An 18891-nucleotide genomic window follows, 5' to 3' on the forward strand; every position below is an offset into this window, starting at 1 on the left:
CCTGCTTGCAGAGTCAATTTGCTTGCTAGTTAATTGTGACTTGATTTGTAAATGATTAGCTTTCACTTGTGTTGTATTTTGTTATGGAAGTGATCCCTGGATCAAAAAATAGTCTGAAAAAATAAAATTGCAAAAAGGGCTTGTTTAACCAGGAGATTCATGAAGGAATGAGTACCAAGTGTAGCCCAGTATATAGCCATAGCGTCTTGTACCGGAAAGATTTTAAAAGATGCCACATTTCTCAACCTTATATGATAAGCTTTTTCCCATGCAGCAATCTCCATGGTTTTGCCTGTGGTCACCCTCAACAGTTGTTTACTCCTCTTCCCCCCTTTACTTTGGACATTTTTTTGTCTTTTGCTAAAAGAAAATGGCTGTTTTAAATAGTGCTAAAACAACTTTTTATTATTACATAAATATTGTGTGAACAATATTGAATTATTCCTTCTCACCTACTTAAATAGAACACAGATTCCCTCCAGGAAAATTGAAAGAAGAAAAAAACCACTGCTTAAAAAATGTAATTCCTATTTCTTGAGCTCTGTCTTTAATAGTGGTGGTGACTCTCTCAGAGGAGGTGAACACCATCTTCGCATCTCCAAACCCAGTTTACATCTGCATGTTAACCAGGGCAGGGCATGGTGAGAATCATCCAGTTCATTCTACTTCATTTCTGAATGCATTTTCTACCCCACACTGCAAATTAGGACCTCGGGGAGCAAAAAACCACAACATTAAAAGTTGGCATTATTATTTAAAGGAAATGTAGAAACACAAGAAGCTGCCTTATACTGGCACAGATCACTGGTCTAGCAGGTTCTCTCCAGAGATTCGGACAGGATGCTTTCCTAGCCCTGCCTAGAAACGGTATACTGTATCTTGAACTTGCAACTGTATGTATGTAAAGCAGACACTCTACCATCGAGCTACAGTTTACCCCTTATTTGTTGATTTATTTTATAAATTCACACTTGACTCTTCAATATAAATATTTCCCGGGAGGTTCACAAAATGTAATAAAACTGGCAGTAAAGAACAATGAAAGGTTTAGAAATGCATGAAAATAACAGACGTTATTAAAAGGAGATAAATGAACAGTACTAAATGATCAAAGTCTGCCCTCTTATGAGGTGGGGTGCATCCTCTGCCTTACTGGGAAGGAATTACATGCAGGTGTGCTCACCCCCATGCTCAGGAAGGTCCTTGCCACTGCCTGCTACCTCCTTGGGCACAATAAGCACCCTACTGTCCTGCTTTAGCAAATGTCAAGGAAGAACAGCAGCTGGCTGGGCTCTCTAGGTGAGGCTGCACAGGAATCCCCCACACATACTTCAAGCACAATGTCTCTCTCTCTCTCTCTCTCTCTCTCTCTCTCTCTCTCTCTCTCGTTCTCTCTCTCAGTTTCCTGTCAGTGAAAGTCAGTTGAGTTCCTCAGCTCTTCAGAGAATCTACAGTGCCCTGTATCTCCCTCTAAGCAGTCCTTGGAGTGATATAGTGGGCTGGCAGTGGTGGTGGAAGGACAATAACAGCAATAGGTGTGCGTGCATATCTTCAGCTCAGGTTGCAGGGCATTTGGTGGTAGTGCAGAAATCAATCTTATCAGTTTCTTAAAAGTCTAAGAAAATAAAAAGTGCTTTGCCTGTTGCTGACCATAAGATGTTAAGGTGGGCACAGGCAAAGTGCCATAATGAAGAAGGACCTCTCCTCCAAGGTCTCGTTCCTCAGTTCAGAAGATGGGAAGTACCCTCGAGATGTTGCTATGATGGTAGAAGAATGGTATAGCGGTAGATGTTCTTTGGAACTTCAACTTCACAAGCCGTGCAGGGCTGTATGAATAAGCCTTAGCACTTTGAATGATGCTCAGAAGTGAACTGGGAACCAACCATTCGGGGACCATATTTATTTATTTATTTATTTATTTATTTATTTATTTATTTATTTATTTATTTATTTATTTATTTATTTATTTATTTAAATTTAATTTAATTTAATTTAATTTAATTTAATTTAATTTAATTTAATTTAATTTATACCCCACCTATCTGGTCAATTTGACCACTCTAGGTGGCTTACAACATAAAAACATAACAAGTATATATATAAAGAAAAAAAAACAATATGTTCCTTATAGCCCACTCCAGTTAAGGTTAATTCACATATTGAGCCATATTCTTGATCAAATGGATACAGGAATAGCAATATTAGAATCATGTTGCCATGGGAACATGGGGAGAAATTACTTCATATATTTAGAAATTTTGAGAAGCTGAATGAGGCAGTTGTGCTTAAATAAACTCTGTGCCTGGTTCAATTCCATGTTGGTTGCCTACTGCTAACTTTCCTGAATGGTTCCTAATTAAAGATAAGCAATGTGTCAATTTTCTGTGTATCCTGCAGGTGCTCCGAAAGTATGGCATAAATCTGTCTGAAGAGGAGTTCTTTCACATCTTGGAGTATTATGACAAAACATTAACTTCCAAAATCTCCTACAATGAATTCCTCAGAGCATTCCTTCAGTAGAAAAGAAAAAGGGAAGACTGCCTCCAATCTTGAAGAATCATTAGGCAAGAGAGATGTGATTACTGAATTATATTTCTTCATTTTAAACTAATAAAACTATATAAATTCCACCTTTTGGTTAACAACTCATCAGCAGTCTTATAATGGCAGCAGAATGCAAACTGTGGTGGTGTCTGGTGAAGTAAATCTTCAATAGTTGGGTCTATTAATTTTCTCATAATCCATTTAGCAAGGAAAACTGAAAACAATTAAAGTTGTTACAGCAGTGGATCTAAGGTTCTTAATTGGCATCTCAAAATGCAATAACTTTATTTTTTCAATTAAAGTATTATTTAGAAACAGAATTTTTAATTTAGTTTTTAAAAGCTGCTCTATTCAATTTTATTTGCTGTAATTTTCCAAATGGATTATGAATGTCTAATACATTTTTCTTCATTATTCAGAAACTGGATACCACAGAACCTAATGGCTACAATTGAGCAGAGTGGGGGCTATCTAAGCTTCTTGAAATCTTCTAGGAGCAATTCAGGGAGGTGGCCCCAATTTGTAAAGCTCTTGAAGAACTTTACAGCATTGGAATATCTATAACTAAGAAGTCGCCTTTTGATTTTCTACATCCAAAGGCTATTTTGAAAGCTGGAATTGCACTAGTAAAATTGCAATTCCAGCTTTCAAAATAGGCTTTGGATGTTTCCTGGTCTTGAAAACCTGAACAACCTCCAAGTAGTTTGAACTGGTCATGTCTGATTTCGCATTAAAAGAAGGTGTACACAGGAAGAATTTCCTCATCCTATCCGGCATCCTTCATTCTTGTCTCTCAATAGCTATTTCCTACAGCACAGAGAATGCATGTGCAGAATCCCATCTGAAAGAGAAGATGCAAAGGAAACATGTTGGGCGTTTTAAAAGGTGACACTTGCCACTTGCCCTCTACAAAGAGCCTACTCAACCCGTTCATGCAAAGCTGTTTGGCAAACAGAAACTTGGCAAGAAATGAGAAAGTACATTGTAGCTTTCCCTTAACATTTGCTGAGAGCTCTCTCCATTCTGTCCATTGAGTGGGTGCCGTTGATTAACCAAAGTACATCTGGATGATACTGATTTCAGTTGGTTTTAAACCTGGTTTTGGTGTGGAAGCTGCCTTGGTCACCTTGTAAGAATCTTTGCTGGTTCTCCAGGACACCTCAGCAGCTTTCAGCACTGTTGATTATAGTATCCTTCCAAACTGGGAGTTGAAGACAACTGTTCCACAGTGCTTCAACTCCTATTTAGACAACCCATTTAAGAAGGTAGCATTGGAGAACTGTTGTTCTGCTTCTTGGGAAATGCATTATGCTGTCCCCAGGGGCAATATTCTGTCCCCTTTGCTTTTTAATACCTACAGTACATGAAACTATCAGCAGAGGTTGCCTAGAGGGAGGAAGTGCCGTGATCATTAGCATACAATGACAAAGTACTATCTGTGTCTCTCAGATAAGGCAAATGAGACAATAATTATCCTGAACAAATGCTTTGATTTAATAATGGGCTGCATGAGGGCCAATAAATTGAAGCCCAATCCATGCAAGATGGTGGCACAATTAGTAAGTGATTCATATGATCACCTACTGTAAGTGGTGTTCAGCCTGGCAGGATAACATTCATAGTTTAAAGGTGCTCTTGGATCCAACTTTTTCACTTGAGGTCTACCCATCCTCAATGGCTGCAGTGCCTTTTATCAGAATCAGCTTATTTTATTTATTTATTCATTTATTAGATTTTTACCCCGCCCCTCTAGACTATGTCTACTCGGGCTAGCTTACATCGATAAAAACACATCAGTATAAAATATATAAAAGCATAGAGAATACAATTATAACAATTAAATTCCAGATGAGATATTACCAGGATGGCATGATTTAAAAGAAAAGGGAGAGAAAAAAATCACTTAGTTGACTGGAGGGAAGGCCTGCTTAAACAGCCAAGTTTTTAACTGGCTTTTGAAAATGCCCAGCGAGTGTGCCAGCCAAATTTCAGTAGGGAGAGTGTTCCACAGCCGAGTGGCCACCGCCGAGAAAGCCTGGTTTCTTTTTTTTTTCCTTCCTCCCTCGGCGTCAGGCCCCTCAGCTGTCCCTGCTGGCTGTGTCGGGTGATTCGGGTAGATCTAGGTGGAAGAAGGCGCTCTGCCAAGTATTGAGGTCCCAAACTGTTTAGGGCCTAATATGTAATCATTAACACTTTGAAGTCAATGCGGAAACGGACGGGCAACCAGTGCAAGGCGACCAGAGTGGGGGAGACATGCTGATATTTTCTCACCCCACTAAGAAGCCTGGCTGACGCATTCTGGACCATCTGAAGTTTCCGCATCAACCTCCAAGGCAGCCCCACGTAGAGTGCAATACAATGGTCTAATCTCGAAATTACAAGCGCATGGACTAGAGTGGTGAGGGCCCTCCCCCATCAAGATATGGTCGCAGCTGGGCAATCCGCCATTGATGAAAATAGGCGGAGTGTACCATGGCTTATACAACAACTATCTTTCTGCCTAGACAATGGCAATGTGTCTATATTTATTTGTTCATGTAACATCCCTACTTGGGCCATTGCAATGTGTGGTGTGTGGAGCCACATCTGAAGATGGTCTGGATAGCTCAGTTGGTGCAATAAAGTTGAACTAACCCATTAATTATTTTTTCATTTGTAATTATCATTGGAATGTAATCATGGATTTAATTTGCAAGTGAGATATTAACAGTATGTCCAAAAAGTCTGTTGTGAGAGGTAAAAGAGGTTTATTGCAGGGCGACATCTTGTTTGATACTTAGTTTGTCGGGATCTGCAAGATGAGAGGAAGTAGGGATCTTGCAGATGAAGCCTCAGGGCAGGGATCTTTCTCCTCAACCAGCAAGGAGAAAGGAAAAGAGACACGAGACACTCAGAGTGTGGTTTTCAGGATGGGATCCGGATGAATACAGAACAGCCTGCCGTGAGGCACCTGTTCAGTGGGAGTTCTCCTTTTCGATCCGGCCTCCCCTCAGTTTATTGTATCCCCTACCTTTGAACAAGTTAATCAATACAGAGGTAACTAATTTCTTGAATACACAACAGAATAACCAGAGTTAGAGACAGCTAATTTCCTTGAATACACAGGCATCAGTAAACACAGTGGTTGGTAAACAGACAGGCTGGTAAACAGACAGTTAATAGTAAACAGACACAGATAATGGTCAACAGATAATTTCCTGAGTACATAGACAAGTTAGACAAGTTCTTGAATACACAACAGTGTAGAGACTGTAACTACATTATCCAGAGACAATAGACAGCAGGTCAATGATTTATCCGTTACTGGAAGTTAGCAGTTATGTACGTGTCTTGCAGCTAGGGCATGATGCCTGCTACTAGCATACAGATATATACATTTATATACATTTATAATATTCATTTGCTACTGCCATAGATATATACATTTTAAAGGCATACAATTTCCCCACATCCCAACCGTTTTTTATTTATTTTGTTGAAGACAATGGCTGTTGTAAACTCCTGAAAATTCCGAATCCAGGTATGATATGAAGTCAGACTCATCTTCAGCAGAGGGCTGAATAGCATGTTCCAGGCCACTGGGAATAAGGAAAGCATTCAAATAGCCAATCCTGCTTCCTTGGTGCACTGAGAGGCAAAACTCATTCTTTACAACTTTAAAACATTGTTCAGATGGAATGAAACCTGGAATCTTGCAAGAGAATCAAATGGCATATTCTGATGACATCAACATTACAATGTAGATTAAAGAAAACACAATATTGGATAGATAAAATTACAATTACAATAAGATATGCATAACAAGAATACAGAACAATTTTCAGGAAAATAAAACATATTGAAAACATATTATTCAGATATATAAGCACAGCATATTGCTAAGAGACAAAAGCAAAACATTTTAAGGTATACAGATTTTTTGCATAGAAATATGTGACACAGACAACTTCCCCACTGAAGACACACACACCATGAATTTCTTGTATGACACTTGACAGGAGAGATACACATAGAGCTTGGCAAAAGAACAGCAACTTATTTTGAGGGATGAGTAGTAAAGAATGATGCTGGTATGCATCTGCCTTGCTCTGGGGCCAAGTTCTTAAACTGTACAACTGACTGAATTAAAAAATTGCCTGCTAGTGCCCTTAAATTTCCCCTGGACTGAAAATATGTTTCTACAGGCAAGCATGTCAGATGGATACAGAGTTAAGTGAGCATAGGTCAGAGGTCAACCAAAATTTCAGCTAGTCACCTTATTTACCCTTACAAAACTGCCTACTGTGGGGCCTACTTGTAGGGAATAATATGTTTCTCTGTCTCAGGGATAAACAGACAAAGTTTTCATATTACATTAGAAAATAATTTTCAAGGAAAACTGTGACATGTAAAAGAATAAACATACAGTGTCTACAACAAAATTAAATTCATATTAGGAAAAACTCAAAGGCTAAAACTGCATTTAATTCTGAGTATAAAACTAAGAATTGCTTCTCTAAAATTCAATACTTTAAGATCTGGCTAACAGAGGAAACACATGTTATGCACTCTTATCCTGCAGAAAGAAAAACAAACATTTTTGACAATTTACAGCATTAGGAACAAACATTTTCTCAGGGATGTGACACTGTTACTCCTGGAAGGCAGAGACAGGAATGCAGGCTTCTATGAAGTCCCATATGCTCACAGCAATGCAAGGTATGATAGGATTTGTAGTTCTAAGAACATGGAACCTAGAGTGTGCAGGACATCATTTGGATCCTTTCAAGTGGCTTGAGTGTAAACAATGCTTTCTCCAAATTGGAAGGTGATGGGGGAAAACTTTCTGGTTCGCCTCCTCCCACCCCAATATGCAGCATTAGTCTCTCTACTGTCCAGGTGGGAGGCATTCTTTGGTGATCTATATAATTGCCATGTCCGGCTGAGTAGGACTTTTCATTCAAACAGGATTAGCACATGGAAAAAGCAGTTCAAAACAAGCTTCATGTTGGTGTGTAACAGTTACCCCCCTTAGATTCTCTTCTTCCTCCCCTTCCTTATATGATGCATCTAATGCTTGTAAAGCTGCTTTTGTACCCCAGTCCATGATATCAAAGAAATCAGGGCCTGGGTCCCAATTTGCTGGGACATAATGCAACTTTGGCTGAACCGGCGGAGATACTGAGGTAGCTGCTGCTTCTTTTAGACCAGCAAGGAAGGGAGTCAGGCATGCAGTTTGATTTGCTGATTGGAATGCGTTTATAGATACTTCTGCTGCTTGAGTTAAAGCTGTTGTCATGAAGCCTTGCTGAACAGCAGTAGCAAATGCAGCTCCAACTAATTTCTTGAATACACAACAGAATAACCAGAGTTAGAGACAGCTAATTTCCTTGAATACACAGGCATCAGTAAACACAGTGGTTGGTAAACAGACAGGCTGGTAAACAGACAGTTAATAGTAAACAGACACAGATAATGGTCAACAGATAATTTCCTGAGTACATAGACAAGTTAGACAAGTTCTTGAATACACAACAGTGTAGAGACTGTAACTACATTATCCAGAGACAATAGACAGCAGGTCAATGATTTATCCGTTACTGGAAGTTAGCAGTTATGTACGTGTCTTGCAGCTAGGGCATGATGCCTGCTACTAGCATACAGATATATACATTTATATACATTTATAATATTCATTTGCTACTGCCATAGATATATACATTTTAAAGGCATACAATTTCCCCACATTAGTTCCCTCGGCTTTTTAATTTTCTTTCATTTTGATGCTTAGAGAGCTTAGTTATTTTGTTAATATCATGTGCAAAATGTCATTGTGAGTTTCTTAAAATTAGAGAGATGTTTTTAAAAATTTGGGACGTTCAAATTATCTAGATTTAAAATTTTGCTGCAGATAACAAGTGCAGAACCACTTCCACATAGAAAAGTGACATACTGAGTTGGTCCATTTATCTATCTACCGAAATATTTTCAGGTTTGACTAGCAAAAGGTCCCTTAGCTTCCAAACAGGATAACTTTATAGCTGTATTTATAGCTTCTTTCCCCACATAGCTTCTATGAAAAGCCAAAGGGAGAGCTTCTCATATAAGCTTAAAATCAGTAGCTGCCACTACTTTTCCTCCTCCACCCATTTAAAGTAAATGGCACTCCCAATTTATCAACGGATGGAGGAAATCTATTGTGATGTCTGCCCTCTTCTCCCAGATCTGGGTAGTATGATACACAATCGGGAAAAGCCAAAAATACTCCCAAACGTAAGGCTTGCTTTGCCTTCCCTTAATTGGGGAATTCTCTGGTACGTGAACCAAACAAAAGGCATTACAGACTAGATTATTTATAAGAAGAAACTAAACTTTATTACTTCTTTTTTAAAAAAGTATTACACATTCAACAAGTGAATGCAAGATAGAAACATCACAAAAACAGGTCTCTGGGCACAACTTAAAAATTACAAAAATGATAAAAGAATCAAGAAATACATGCAGGCATTTTTGGAAACCCAACACAGCCAAATAAAATCATAATCCCTGTACTTTAGTCCATGCATCTTGTCTCTCATTTCCTGTTGTCCTGGCATCAGCTTTTCCTCATGGAAAGTGGGAGAGTAAGCATTAAAAAGAGACCAGACCACAAAGGAAGCTCTTGCTGGATAATTAAAAACCTCTCTATCAGCCTGATTGGCTGATACCATTGAGTCTTTAGTAGCATCACCACTGATATCACAGCTACCTTTCAGGTATGCATGTTGTAAACCAGTGGTTCTTAACCTTTGTTACTCAGATGCTTTTGAACTGCAACTCCCAGAAACCCCAGTCAGGACATCTGATCGTGAAGGCTTCTGGGAGTTGCAGTCCAAAACTCCTGAGTAACACAAGATTAAGAACCACTGTTGTAAACCCATAAAATACAGATTAGGCCACAATGTATGTTGCTGCTTAGTGACTTGGATAAATCCACTCCCAGGAAACTCTACCTGGAGATTCCTGGTATTCCTTGATGGTATACCTTCCAAACAGTAGCCAGTCTAAACGTTTAGCTTCTAGATCAGATGAGATGGAATCCATTCAAGGTCTGATAGTGCCCATTTAGTGTGCAGTGCACAGTTATCATATTTTCTTCACTCACTGTTTGCAGGGCATCTACATGTGTTTCTTATGGCTGTACCACCTTTTCTTAGAATGCAGAAAGTCCAACTTTTGGCAGTGTTTTGGTTGTGGGATAGATCAGGCTACAAAGGTTCCGGTGAAGTATGGGGGAGGAGGGATGTGCCATTACTAACAAAATACCCTCTTTAATGCTGGGAAGTCATCATCATAGGCATCCTTCAGTCTCAAGAGACTATGGTAACATGCTCTGAATTGATGAGTGTCCTCTCCAGAGCATGAAGCCTGGGTAAAGTAATATGGAGGATAGGCTGTTACCCAAGCAGCAGATCCCCCCATTCCACGTTGCTGAAATGATCCAATGGAAAGGCAAGAGCCAATACAACTGGTTCCAGCAATGTCACAGGAGTTGGCAGAATGACACGAACTGCCTTCGGGACTCCAGCTCCAGATTTTGTGTCTAGGTTAACTCTGGAAGCCTTTTCCATGAGTGGATATAGCCGCAAGGCAATGGAGGTTTGAAATCGGAATTTTCCTTCTCCTAGATGGGCTGCCTTCCATGGCTGATGAGCCCCACCTACCCGGTCTGCTCTTTAATAGTGCGGAAGTATGATGCAACACTTAGAACTTTCCTGCCTCCCAGATGTGTGCAAATCTAATTGGCTTTCCTATTTACCATATTAGGGCCATAGATAGAATCGGAGAATTTGGGAATTTTGCGCGCCATTAGGCGCACGGTCCTGGGACACGCTCATTTAAAGCAGAAGGCCCCACCTCATAGGCCCCACCTGCAGGCCATGTGTTGGGGGAGACAAAAAGAAAACCCAGGAAAAAAACTCAGCAAAATATCCATGCAAACATACCTGGCCTTCAGCCTCAGCCCAGTTTCCTAGGGAAAAAGGCCCAGGGCCCTGGGACACGCTCATTTAAAGCAGAAAGCCCCACCCGTAGGCCCCACCTCCAGGCCATGTGGTGGGGGAGACAAAAAGAAAGCCCAGGGGAAAAAACTCAGCAAAATATCCATGCAAACATACCTGACCTTCAGCCTCAGCCCAGTTTCCTAGGGAAAAAGGCCCAGGGCCCTGGGACACGCTCATGTAAAGGAGAAAGTCCCATCCCCTAGGCCCCACTTCCAGGCCATGTGGTGGGGGAGACAAAAAGAAAACCCAGGAAAATAACTCAGCAAAATATCCATGCAAACATGGATAGAGTGCACTATTATTCCACTTGTAACAAGCAAGGAAAAAGCAATGATTTTGAAGAATTACGGCTCCTCATCTGGAAACACACATAGTGTAGTGCTTTGGAAAAATACTTCATCTCTTTAGCTGTGAAAAAGAAGCATGTAGACATTCATAAATCAGCGTACGTAATTTTGTCTGAGTAATTACAATTCTGAACATTAATAAGAAGCTTTTAAAATCCTTGTAACCTTTTATGTTTAATCCTCATTTGAAAACAGCTCTCCAGTTATTCCTTTTTATAGCATTTCTAATATTCTTTGGTCTCAGTGAAATGCTGCCCTTTAAGTGCAGTGGGCTTTTTCTGTATTCTAGGATTAAACAACAATGATAAAATAATTAATATACCAATCTTTATTATTCTTCATAATCAAGAGGAGACCCATTTTAACTACTACTCATCCATATTTAAAGGGCTTTTTCGTTCACATTACTAAGAAAGAGAAGCGCAACATAGTGATTTCTCTACTGAGAAGAATAATTAGATCAGATGGAAGACGTGAAGAACACCTCCCCATACAGACACCCTTAATTTCTGCACTGCATTATGCCATATCTTGCAGCTCCTGTAATTCGTACACAGTTGTCAGGATAGCAGTGTCGGGGGCTTTCTTCCAATTGACTTCCAGATATTGGCTGTTGTAAGAAGAAACAACGCTGTAGGGGAAGAAAGGCGGGTATCTCAGGATTTCTTGACACATCATGCCAGCATATTTTTCATTAGTACTACTGGCAGGAGGACTTGACTCACCAACTCCAAAGGGATTAACGAACAATCTTTTTTTGCTGTAAAGACAAATCAAATCATGCAGCTTTTTTTTTTTTTTTTGAAAAAAGTACAAAATTTAAAGGCATGGATGGCAATTGCCAAACTGTTTTTATCCAGCCCTCTTTGGGGATGGGGTGGCTCACTGAATTTCAAGTGACAGCATTTTGAAATATCCCAGATAATGAAAAAAAGCAAACCCCACACACCTATGGTTTATAGGCATAACCATAAATCTATAGGAAATGTGCTTTGTAAGAGGGCTTACCAATACAACACAGGACACACCTAAAACTGAGGTATTCTTCTTCAAAAGAATGCCAAATATTTAGAGAATACGAAATTGGGACCACATGTCCTGCAAGTCATTACTTTAATGTTCTCAAGTCAGTTATGAGACAGTGTTTGTATGGGTGGCTAACCTGTTCCCCTGGACAATCTTAGTGTAGTTGCCTACTCTGGGTTGTTTTTGTTCGTTCGTTTGTTTTAAAGAAGTACTCCCTGTACTCATCTGGGATGGGATTGGGTCAAAATACAATTAGGCAGAACCCTCTCAGAATCTGATTGATTGTGGGGAGAGGATGGAAAGTGGGGGATGAGCCCAAGAGAGAGGCTGGTAGTTCTGACAGGCAAGCCCAATGAACTTGGACTGCATGCTGTATGTGGAGTCTGGGAAAAATCAATTGTGTTATGTGTTCAGGCTTCAGTACCAGGTGCTTGAGAGAAGAATGGCTAGCTAGCAACTCAGAAAAATCTGAGGGAACTGAAAATGGTAGTCAATGAGTGAGGTCTGAAGACAGAAGGAAAAAAAAGAATAGGTAAGTTTAATGAGTCCAGTGCTTCAAAGCTATTCTAAATGTGCCACAGAATGTGGAAAAACAGTTCCAGTGTGTACCACTTCAAACCGCAGAGTTCATGTCTCATTTTTTAAAGGCTCACCCATTATTGTTTTTAGAAGAAACACCCACATGGTAAATAGGTACCCATGTGGGAGTAGTATTCCTTTACTTTCTGTGTGTTTGCCACAGAGCAGATGACTCAAAAATATGGCCTCCCTACCTGAAATGGTACAGTGCAGAATTCTGTTACCTCATTTGATACTACAGTTCTGAGGGCCCATCTCTGTGGCTGCTGTTCAAATGGAACAATCTTCTGGAGATGGTAATGAGCTATTTGGCTGAAGGGATAGTGAAATAAATGTTATGAATAATATAGATATTTGTATTTTATCTATTAAAAGAGTTATTTAAATTGGATTTTAAAAATATCGCTTCAGAGGCCAAATTGATTCACGGGTGATTCCTACCCGCCCAGTTTTAATTCTTCAATGTTCAACAATTCTTCTGACTCACATTCTTGATTGAAGAATCACAGCTGAATATAAGAATAAGGAATTCCATATGTCTAGGATGAACACGAGAGCTTTGTGCCCCATTAGGACATGCAAGTGACCTCACAAGCCATAGCCATGAAGTGTATGAACCAGTTCACAAATGGAAAATCTGATCGTTTGTAAGTTAAATATAACCTGCCCATCAGGCACAGCATAGGATTGGTGGTATTACAGGACCAATGTTTTGGCTCTAAAAACTCTGTCTCCAAAGTTGTCTCATTGGTCTTAATTGGAATTTGTGGTTTCTGAATCATAGCTTCGGTCACTGTTGTACCAATATATTCAATTAGGAGAGCCATTTACAGCAGCTATGTCTTTCTCCTCAGGGTCTAACCGTAAACAGAAACACTCCATTGTGCTGTTTGGTTTCATTAACAGCAAATAAAGTAATCATTTTAAGCATGTAAACAAATAATCTTTGTTTGCAGCAAAGATTATTCACTGGAGGGCAGGATTCACCTCAAAGGGTTGCTCTTCGATATACCCAGTGCTGAATTTACCGTAGCTAGATTTTATATCTCAAAACCATCCAAGTTAAGGTGCACCTGAAATAAAATCACATGCAGTTTGACATGTGAGACTCTGCTTTGGCCTTCCTGAGTGACAATGACACTTACCAATTCTTTCAGTACAGCTTTCCCATACTGACTCCTCTGTACCTTATCTTGACAGATACAAGCCATTTAATTCAGAATCGAACTACAAAAAGGTGCTGGCCATTACTACTCCCTCAGGTTCACCTGGACTTTTTCACACCTTTTAAGAACTCTGCCAAACCACCCTTATTTTTAAATGGCTCACTAACTATTGTCCATGGAAGGCTGGAATCCCTTTATGAAGTCCACAGAAAAGCATGGGAAGAGATCAAGGCCGCTTAGTGAGGGAAAGAAATAGATAGCTACTGTATAAGGAGAAATTGAAAAGGACATTGACATAATGCATTACTGACCTTGTGAGGTATCATGATATCTTGAGAATTGTGCTGTGCCTGGTGAACAGATTATGACAGTCTAAGATGAGTATCTTGATGTCTAGAGATTTGTAATTATTATTTAAGATTAAAATACCTGGGTTTAAGAGAAGAGTCAAGGTGCCTGTAAATGTACTCATGCACTTAAAAACAAGCAAACAAACAAAAAACAATGGCGAGGGATTTGTATGTTAGGGCTGTCTGCTCTGTAAGTGGGAAAGGCTTTCTGTAGTTTACTTTTCCTTTGGTCCTCCAGACTCCGTCTGCTCTTCTAGGTTGGGGTGAAAACATTTGAAGCAAAAGGTTACACTAGCTCTCTAGCTACATAGAAATTCTCTTCTTTTCCTAAGTAATTTCATATTTTTTGCCAGCCATCCTGAGTCCCTCTATAGGCAGAAAGGCAGGGTAGAAATAAAATAAATAAATAAATAATAAATGTGAGTTAAAAAGAACAGGAGAAAGTGTGTTGCAGTGATGACGTATTATGTGTTAGCCTTGCAAAGTATTCTGGGGTGTGTGTGGAAAACAAGTACATTTGTGTCTTGCAGTGAACAATAATTTATTTCATACCTTCATATTTTTAGCCAACAAGAAGCAGATGAACTATTTTCATATGTTTTGGGGTGTTTGGTTTCCCATTGTACTCTGTTTCTGTACATTCAATTGGTACGTTCTACTTTGGATTCTGATGACATAATTTTTTAAAGTTCTATGTGGGCATTTGTTTACTTAGATATCTACAGATGATGCTTAGACATCAATTGATGAACTTTGCAAGCACAATTTCACAAAATAAGGCTCCTCTTATCCACAGCTATATAATAGACAACATGACCAATTACAACAACAATAAAATGCTAGAATTTGTGCACCCAAGTCCTTGGCAACAGCACCAATACAGAAGTTATTTACAGAATTGCATAGTTCAAATGCCCATTGCACCACAGCTAAATCCTATTTCCTCCTTCATCTGCATACCCTCCTATATCTCCAGTATTGGCCTGTTCTTATTCTCTCTCCTTGAAAATCACAACTGACCTTGGACACATGGCTCAAGATCCCAAGGCCAGATTCTGGCCTCATAATTTTTTTTGATGTATTTGACACATTGTGTGATGTTATGATGACATGCTAGACAGGATGCCTGCCATTATAATGAGTATCACAATCTCACCTCCCTGGCCAGCATTGGGGTAAAGGAAGTGAATGTGTCACAGGGCATGCAGCATGCACAGGGCTACGCTCAGGCAGCTGCAGGGGTGGTTGCACCTGCTGTCCCTTAAGGCAACCACTTGGGAGTGGCAGACACCGGAACAAGCCAAAGCAAATTGTGTGACTAAAGAAGGGGGGGGGGAAGAGCAGGATTTGTGTGGAAGGGGCATGCAATAAATTGTGGTAGGAACCACCGGAAAGAAAAAACCAGTACTGTGGAAAGCAGTATGATGCTGACTAGCAATGCTTTTCCTCAGATGCAGAAGTTATTAATGATGGGGAAAGTATAAGCAGGAGACAAGGCTCAGAATGCAGAGAGGGATCTCAGACTGGAGGTGGAAGGCCACGGAGGCTAGTTAGCTTCATTTATTTTCTTCCTTTATTTGTCCCTCGCCTCCAAGCAAAATGATTTGACTTACAGAAGTCTTCTTGGAGAGGATATTCCAGAGGAACCAGTATCAGTCAGGGCTAGGAATACAGGAGGATCCCTGAATGGGGGCATTAGTATAATTCAGGGTACCCAAGGAGCAGGTGGAGAAGCATTTCAAACCCTAACCTCTTCCTTGTTCTCCTTACTGGGGAGAGCAGCAAAGGAAGGATAAGTTATGCTGTGCTAGTCAACTTAATTCTGGGCATCCTACTGCAACCCAGCTGAGACACTGGCAGAGATAGTACCAGCAGGCATGCCAGAGCCAGCATCCTGAGATTTCATGGGAGAGAGACTGGCATTGTTGCCTTGGGTCCCTTGGTGTGGATATATCAACCCTCTCTGCTGTGGGTATCACACTTCAGGTCAAAATGGGAGACCTCCCTGAAAGGAACTGAATTGAAAGGCCCTCCTCCAGTGGATTAACAGGAAAGATAGTGGACTCAAACTCACCAGACTTGGGGACAGGCTCCTGGACAGTGCAAGAAACTAGCCTGGGAAAGCCAGAGGACTGGAGGATTGTGTTATTGTAAACCTCAACCCTGTTACAATAAACCCAGTTTTGGTTAAACCACCTGTGTGATTCCTCATCCATGAATCAAGGAATGGAGCACCTGTCAACATTGCGAGGGCCAGCATATTACCACCTCATGGTTACCATCTCCAAACCTGCAAGCCAAGAGATAGTGACTGGCCCCAGAGGATCACAAAGCAGGGGTCCCAATAAGCCGCCCAGAGTGGTCGACCAGACCAGATGGGCGGGATATCAATCAATCAATCAATCAATCAATCAATCAATCAATCAATCAATCAATCAATCAATCAATCAATCAATCAATCAATCAATCAATCAATCAATCAATCAATCAATCAACATTACCTAAACCCTGGCTCTCTCACTGCATGAAATGCATCCATTTCAGAAATTTGCTTAGGAAATGTTCAAAGATAGCCAGTTACTACTTCCTGCCCCCCTCCTGAGTGATGGCCAGATGATTACAAGGGGAAGCTAAATATGATGTTATTCACATAACTATATATAGATTTAAAGTACAGCTCTCATCATTCATGAATTTTTCTACGCAAAAAGCTGTCATCCTATGGAAGGTATATTATTATCTCAAGAAGACATAAAAAGAATTTTGTATTAGATTAATGCTTAAAATATGCTAATTTGATGTCTTCACTATATAACCCTCCAAAGTAAGCTTGGCATGATTTCTCTGTAACAATACAAAATATCACTGTCTTCAAATAAGCACATACAACATGCTGTTTAAATTACTGCAAAAAACAGCCACATCAGTTTTCTCAGAACACTTTTCAGCAGTATTCTAGGAGAATCTATCCTTCACATGTGAATTTCAAACAAACAAGTGAGGTGGGTGGACAGTGAATATCAACATGTAATGGAATAGCCTTTGTAGCAAACCTGATGTGTATTTCACTGCCTTTAGAAGAGATGCCACCATCACATAGCCAGAAAAGATTGCAGTCTCATTTTTTGTAATGCTTACGGAGCTGAAAACAATGCTTTGTTCAGTAATGTGTCTAAGGAAGCTTGATTTACTGTATGTCTCAACTGTTTTGGCAAATAGGCATTGGCTTTAGATCAAACCTGGCTGCGTAGCTCAGTGGCTTTGGTATCTGGGTGAAGCGCCAGAGCTTGGCAGTCCAATTCCCCACTGTGCCTCCTATGAGCAGAACCAGGCGCCATGTGGTCTTGGGCATCCCCAGAAGCAGGGACTGGTAAACTTTCTGAGTACTTTCTACCTAGAAAACCCTGGAAACAGTTGCCATTAGTCAGAATTGACTTGACAGCACAAAATTATTATTTATTATTAGATCATGTAATATAGCTGAGTTAACTACCAGAATCAGTGTATTGTACAGTGGGCCCTTGACTTACAGACGGCTTGACTTACAGACTTTTTGAGTTACAGACTTCTCTGGCCGCAAAATTTAGGTTTGACTTGCAGACTGAGATTTGACTTACAGACCAGAAAAAAACCAAAATGGAACAAAAACGGCCTGTTACGGGATTAATCGGTTTTCAATGCACTGTAGGTCAATGGAGACTTGACTTACAGACTTTTTGACTTGAGAACCGCCTTCCAATATGGATTAAGTTCTCAAGTCAAGACCCCACTGTAATATTCTTTTATGCATTAATAAATTAATATAAACAATGCATTTGTACATCTTCTTCAAAAGTGAAATTAACTGCAATATTTTCGGTAGTACTATACCATTCAGCTGGTTCATGTTGTCCAAGGCACACTTATTAGGAGTTTGAAAATGACAGAAATGTACACCAGCCATTCAAATCTGTGGCTTCGATAGTGAGCACCAGACAGAGGAGTAAACCCATACCCAAGATGCAATATTGGGATCTGGAAGTTCTGCTGCATTTCCACGTATTCAAATTAACTTTGGGGAAATTCCAATGGTAGTCATTTATACTGCATTTGTTTTTGCAACGTGAAAGCCCAAGTAAAAAGCAAACAAATAAAAGACATGTATTAAACTAAGGATCTCAGTGCAGTGCTATGTCCCCAAGCTGGCAGTACTCTCTAGGATCTAAGAAAGAGACAGGTGGCTTGTGGCCATCCAGATGTTTGTAGACGGCCGCTTCCAGCTTGCCTCACCATGGGTTGGGCAGACTAGGCCTAAATGAAAACTGTGCTCCAACAACCATTCAAGGGCCATCAGTTGCCCACTGTTGAACTAATGGGTCAGAAACAGTGATTTAGAATATTATTCAGAACAGATGCTGGAGCACTGGGCTTAGTTCTATATAAATTGCATCTCCTAAATCCAGTCCTGAGTTCTTAGCTTTTAAAAGCTATAACCATAATATTAGCATTATGAAACTTTGTCCATTGCTGCTCATATAACAAAAGCAAGGTCAGGCTCTCACTGATCCACAAAGGTTTTAACAAGTACCTTGGCCATGTGGAAACTCCCTGAGAAAGGAGTGGGATAGGAGTAAACATAATTCAGTCAGAGAATATATCTGTTTGGGATACTCACTCCATTACAGCCACAAGTTGTTTATGCTTGACTTGTTGTGTGTCTCCAAAACTGGATCACGGCCAGTGTACATAAACAGCTAGCTCCAACCGGCATTCTCTTTCTGTTTATGAAGGGGGCTTATCTATTAATCATGGTTTATGTGTCTCAGCGCATGGTGAATTATACAACAAAGTGTTTTTGAACAGCCGTTAGCAACTCCTG

The 18891-nt window shown here is 40.1% G+C and overlaps 1 protein-coding gene across 3 annotated transcripts in view; it reads left to right on the forward strand.

Moving 5' to 3' along the window:
* EFCAB6 (EF-hand calcium binding domain 6) overlaps positions 1–2630 on the forward strand; it is a 170245-nt gene extending 167615 nt beyond the window's left edge. For all 3 annotated transcript variants that reach the window (XM_073000833.2, XM_078394209.1, XM_078394210.1), the window contains one exon: positions 2398–2630. In XM_073000833.2, the coding sequence (XP_072856934.2) occupies positions 2398–2520 (123 nt within the window). In that variant the 3' untranslated portion in view covers positions 2521–2630. The remainder of the gene's footprint in view (positions 1–2397) is intronic.
* The last annotated feature ends 16261 nt before the right edge of the window (positions 2631–18891 follow it).

This window comes from Pogona vitticeps, chromosome 5 (genome assembly GCF_051106095.1).
Source record: "Pogona vitticeps strain Pit_001003342236 chromosome 5, PviZW2.1, whole genome shotgun sequence".
Lineage (NCBI taxonomy): Eukaryota > Metazoa > Chordata > Lepidosauria > Squamata > Agamidae > Pogona > Pogona vitticeps.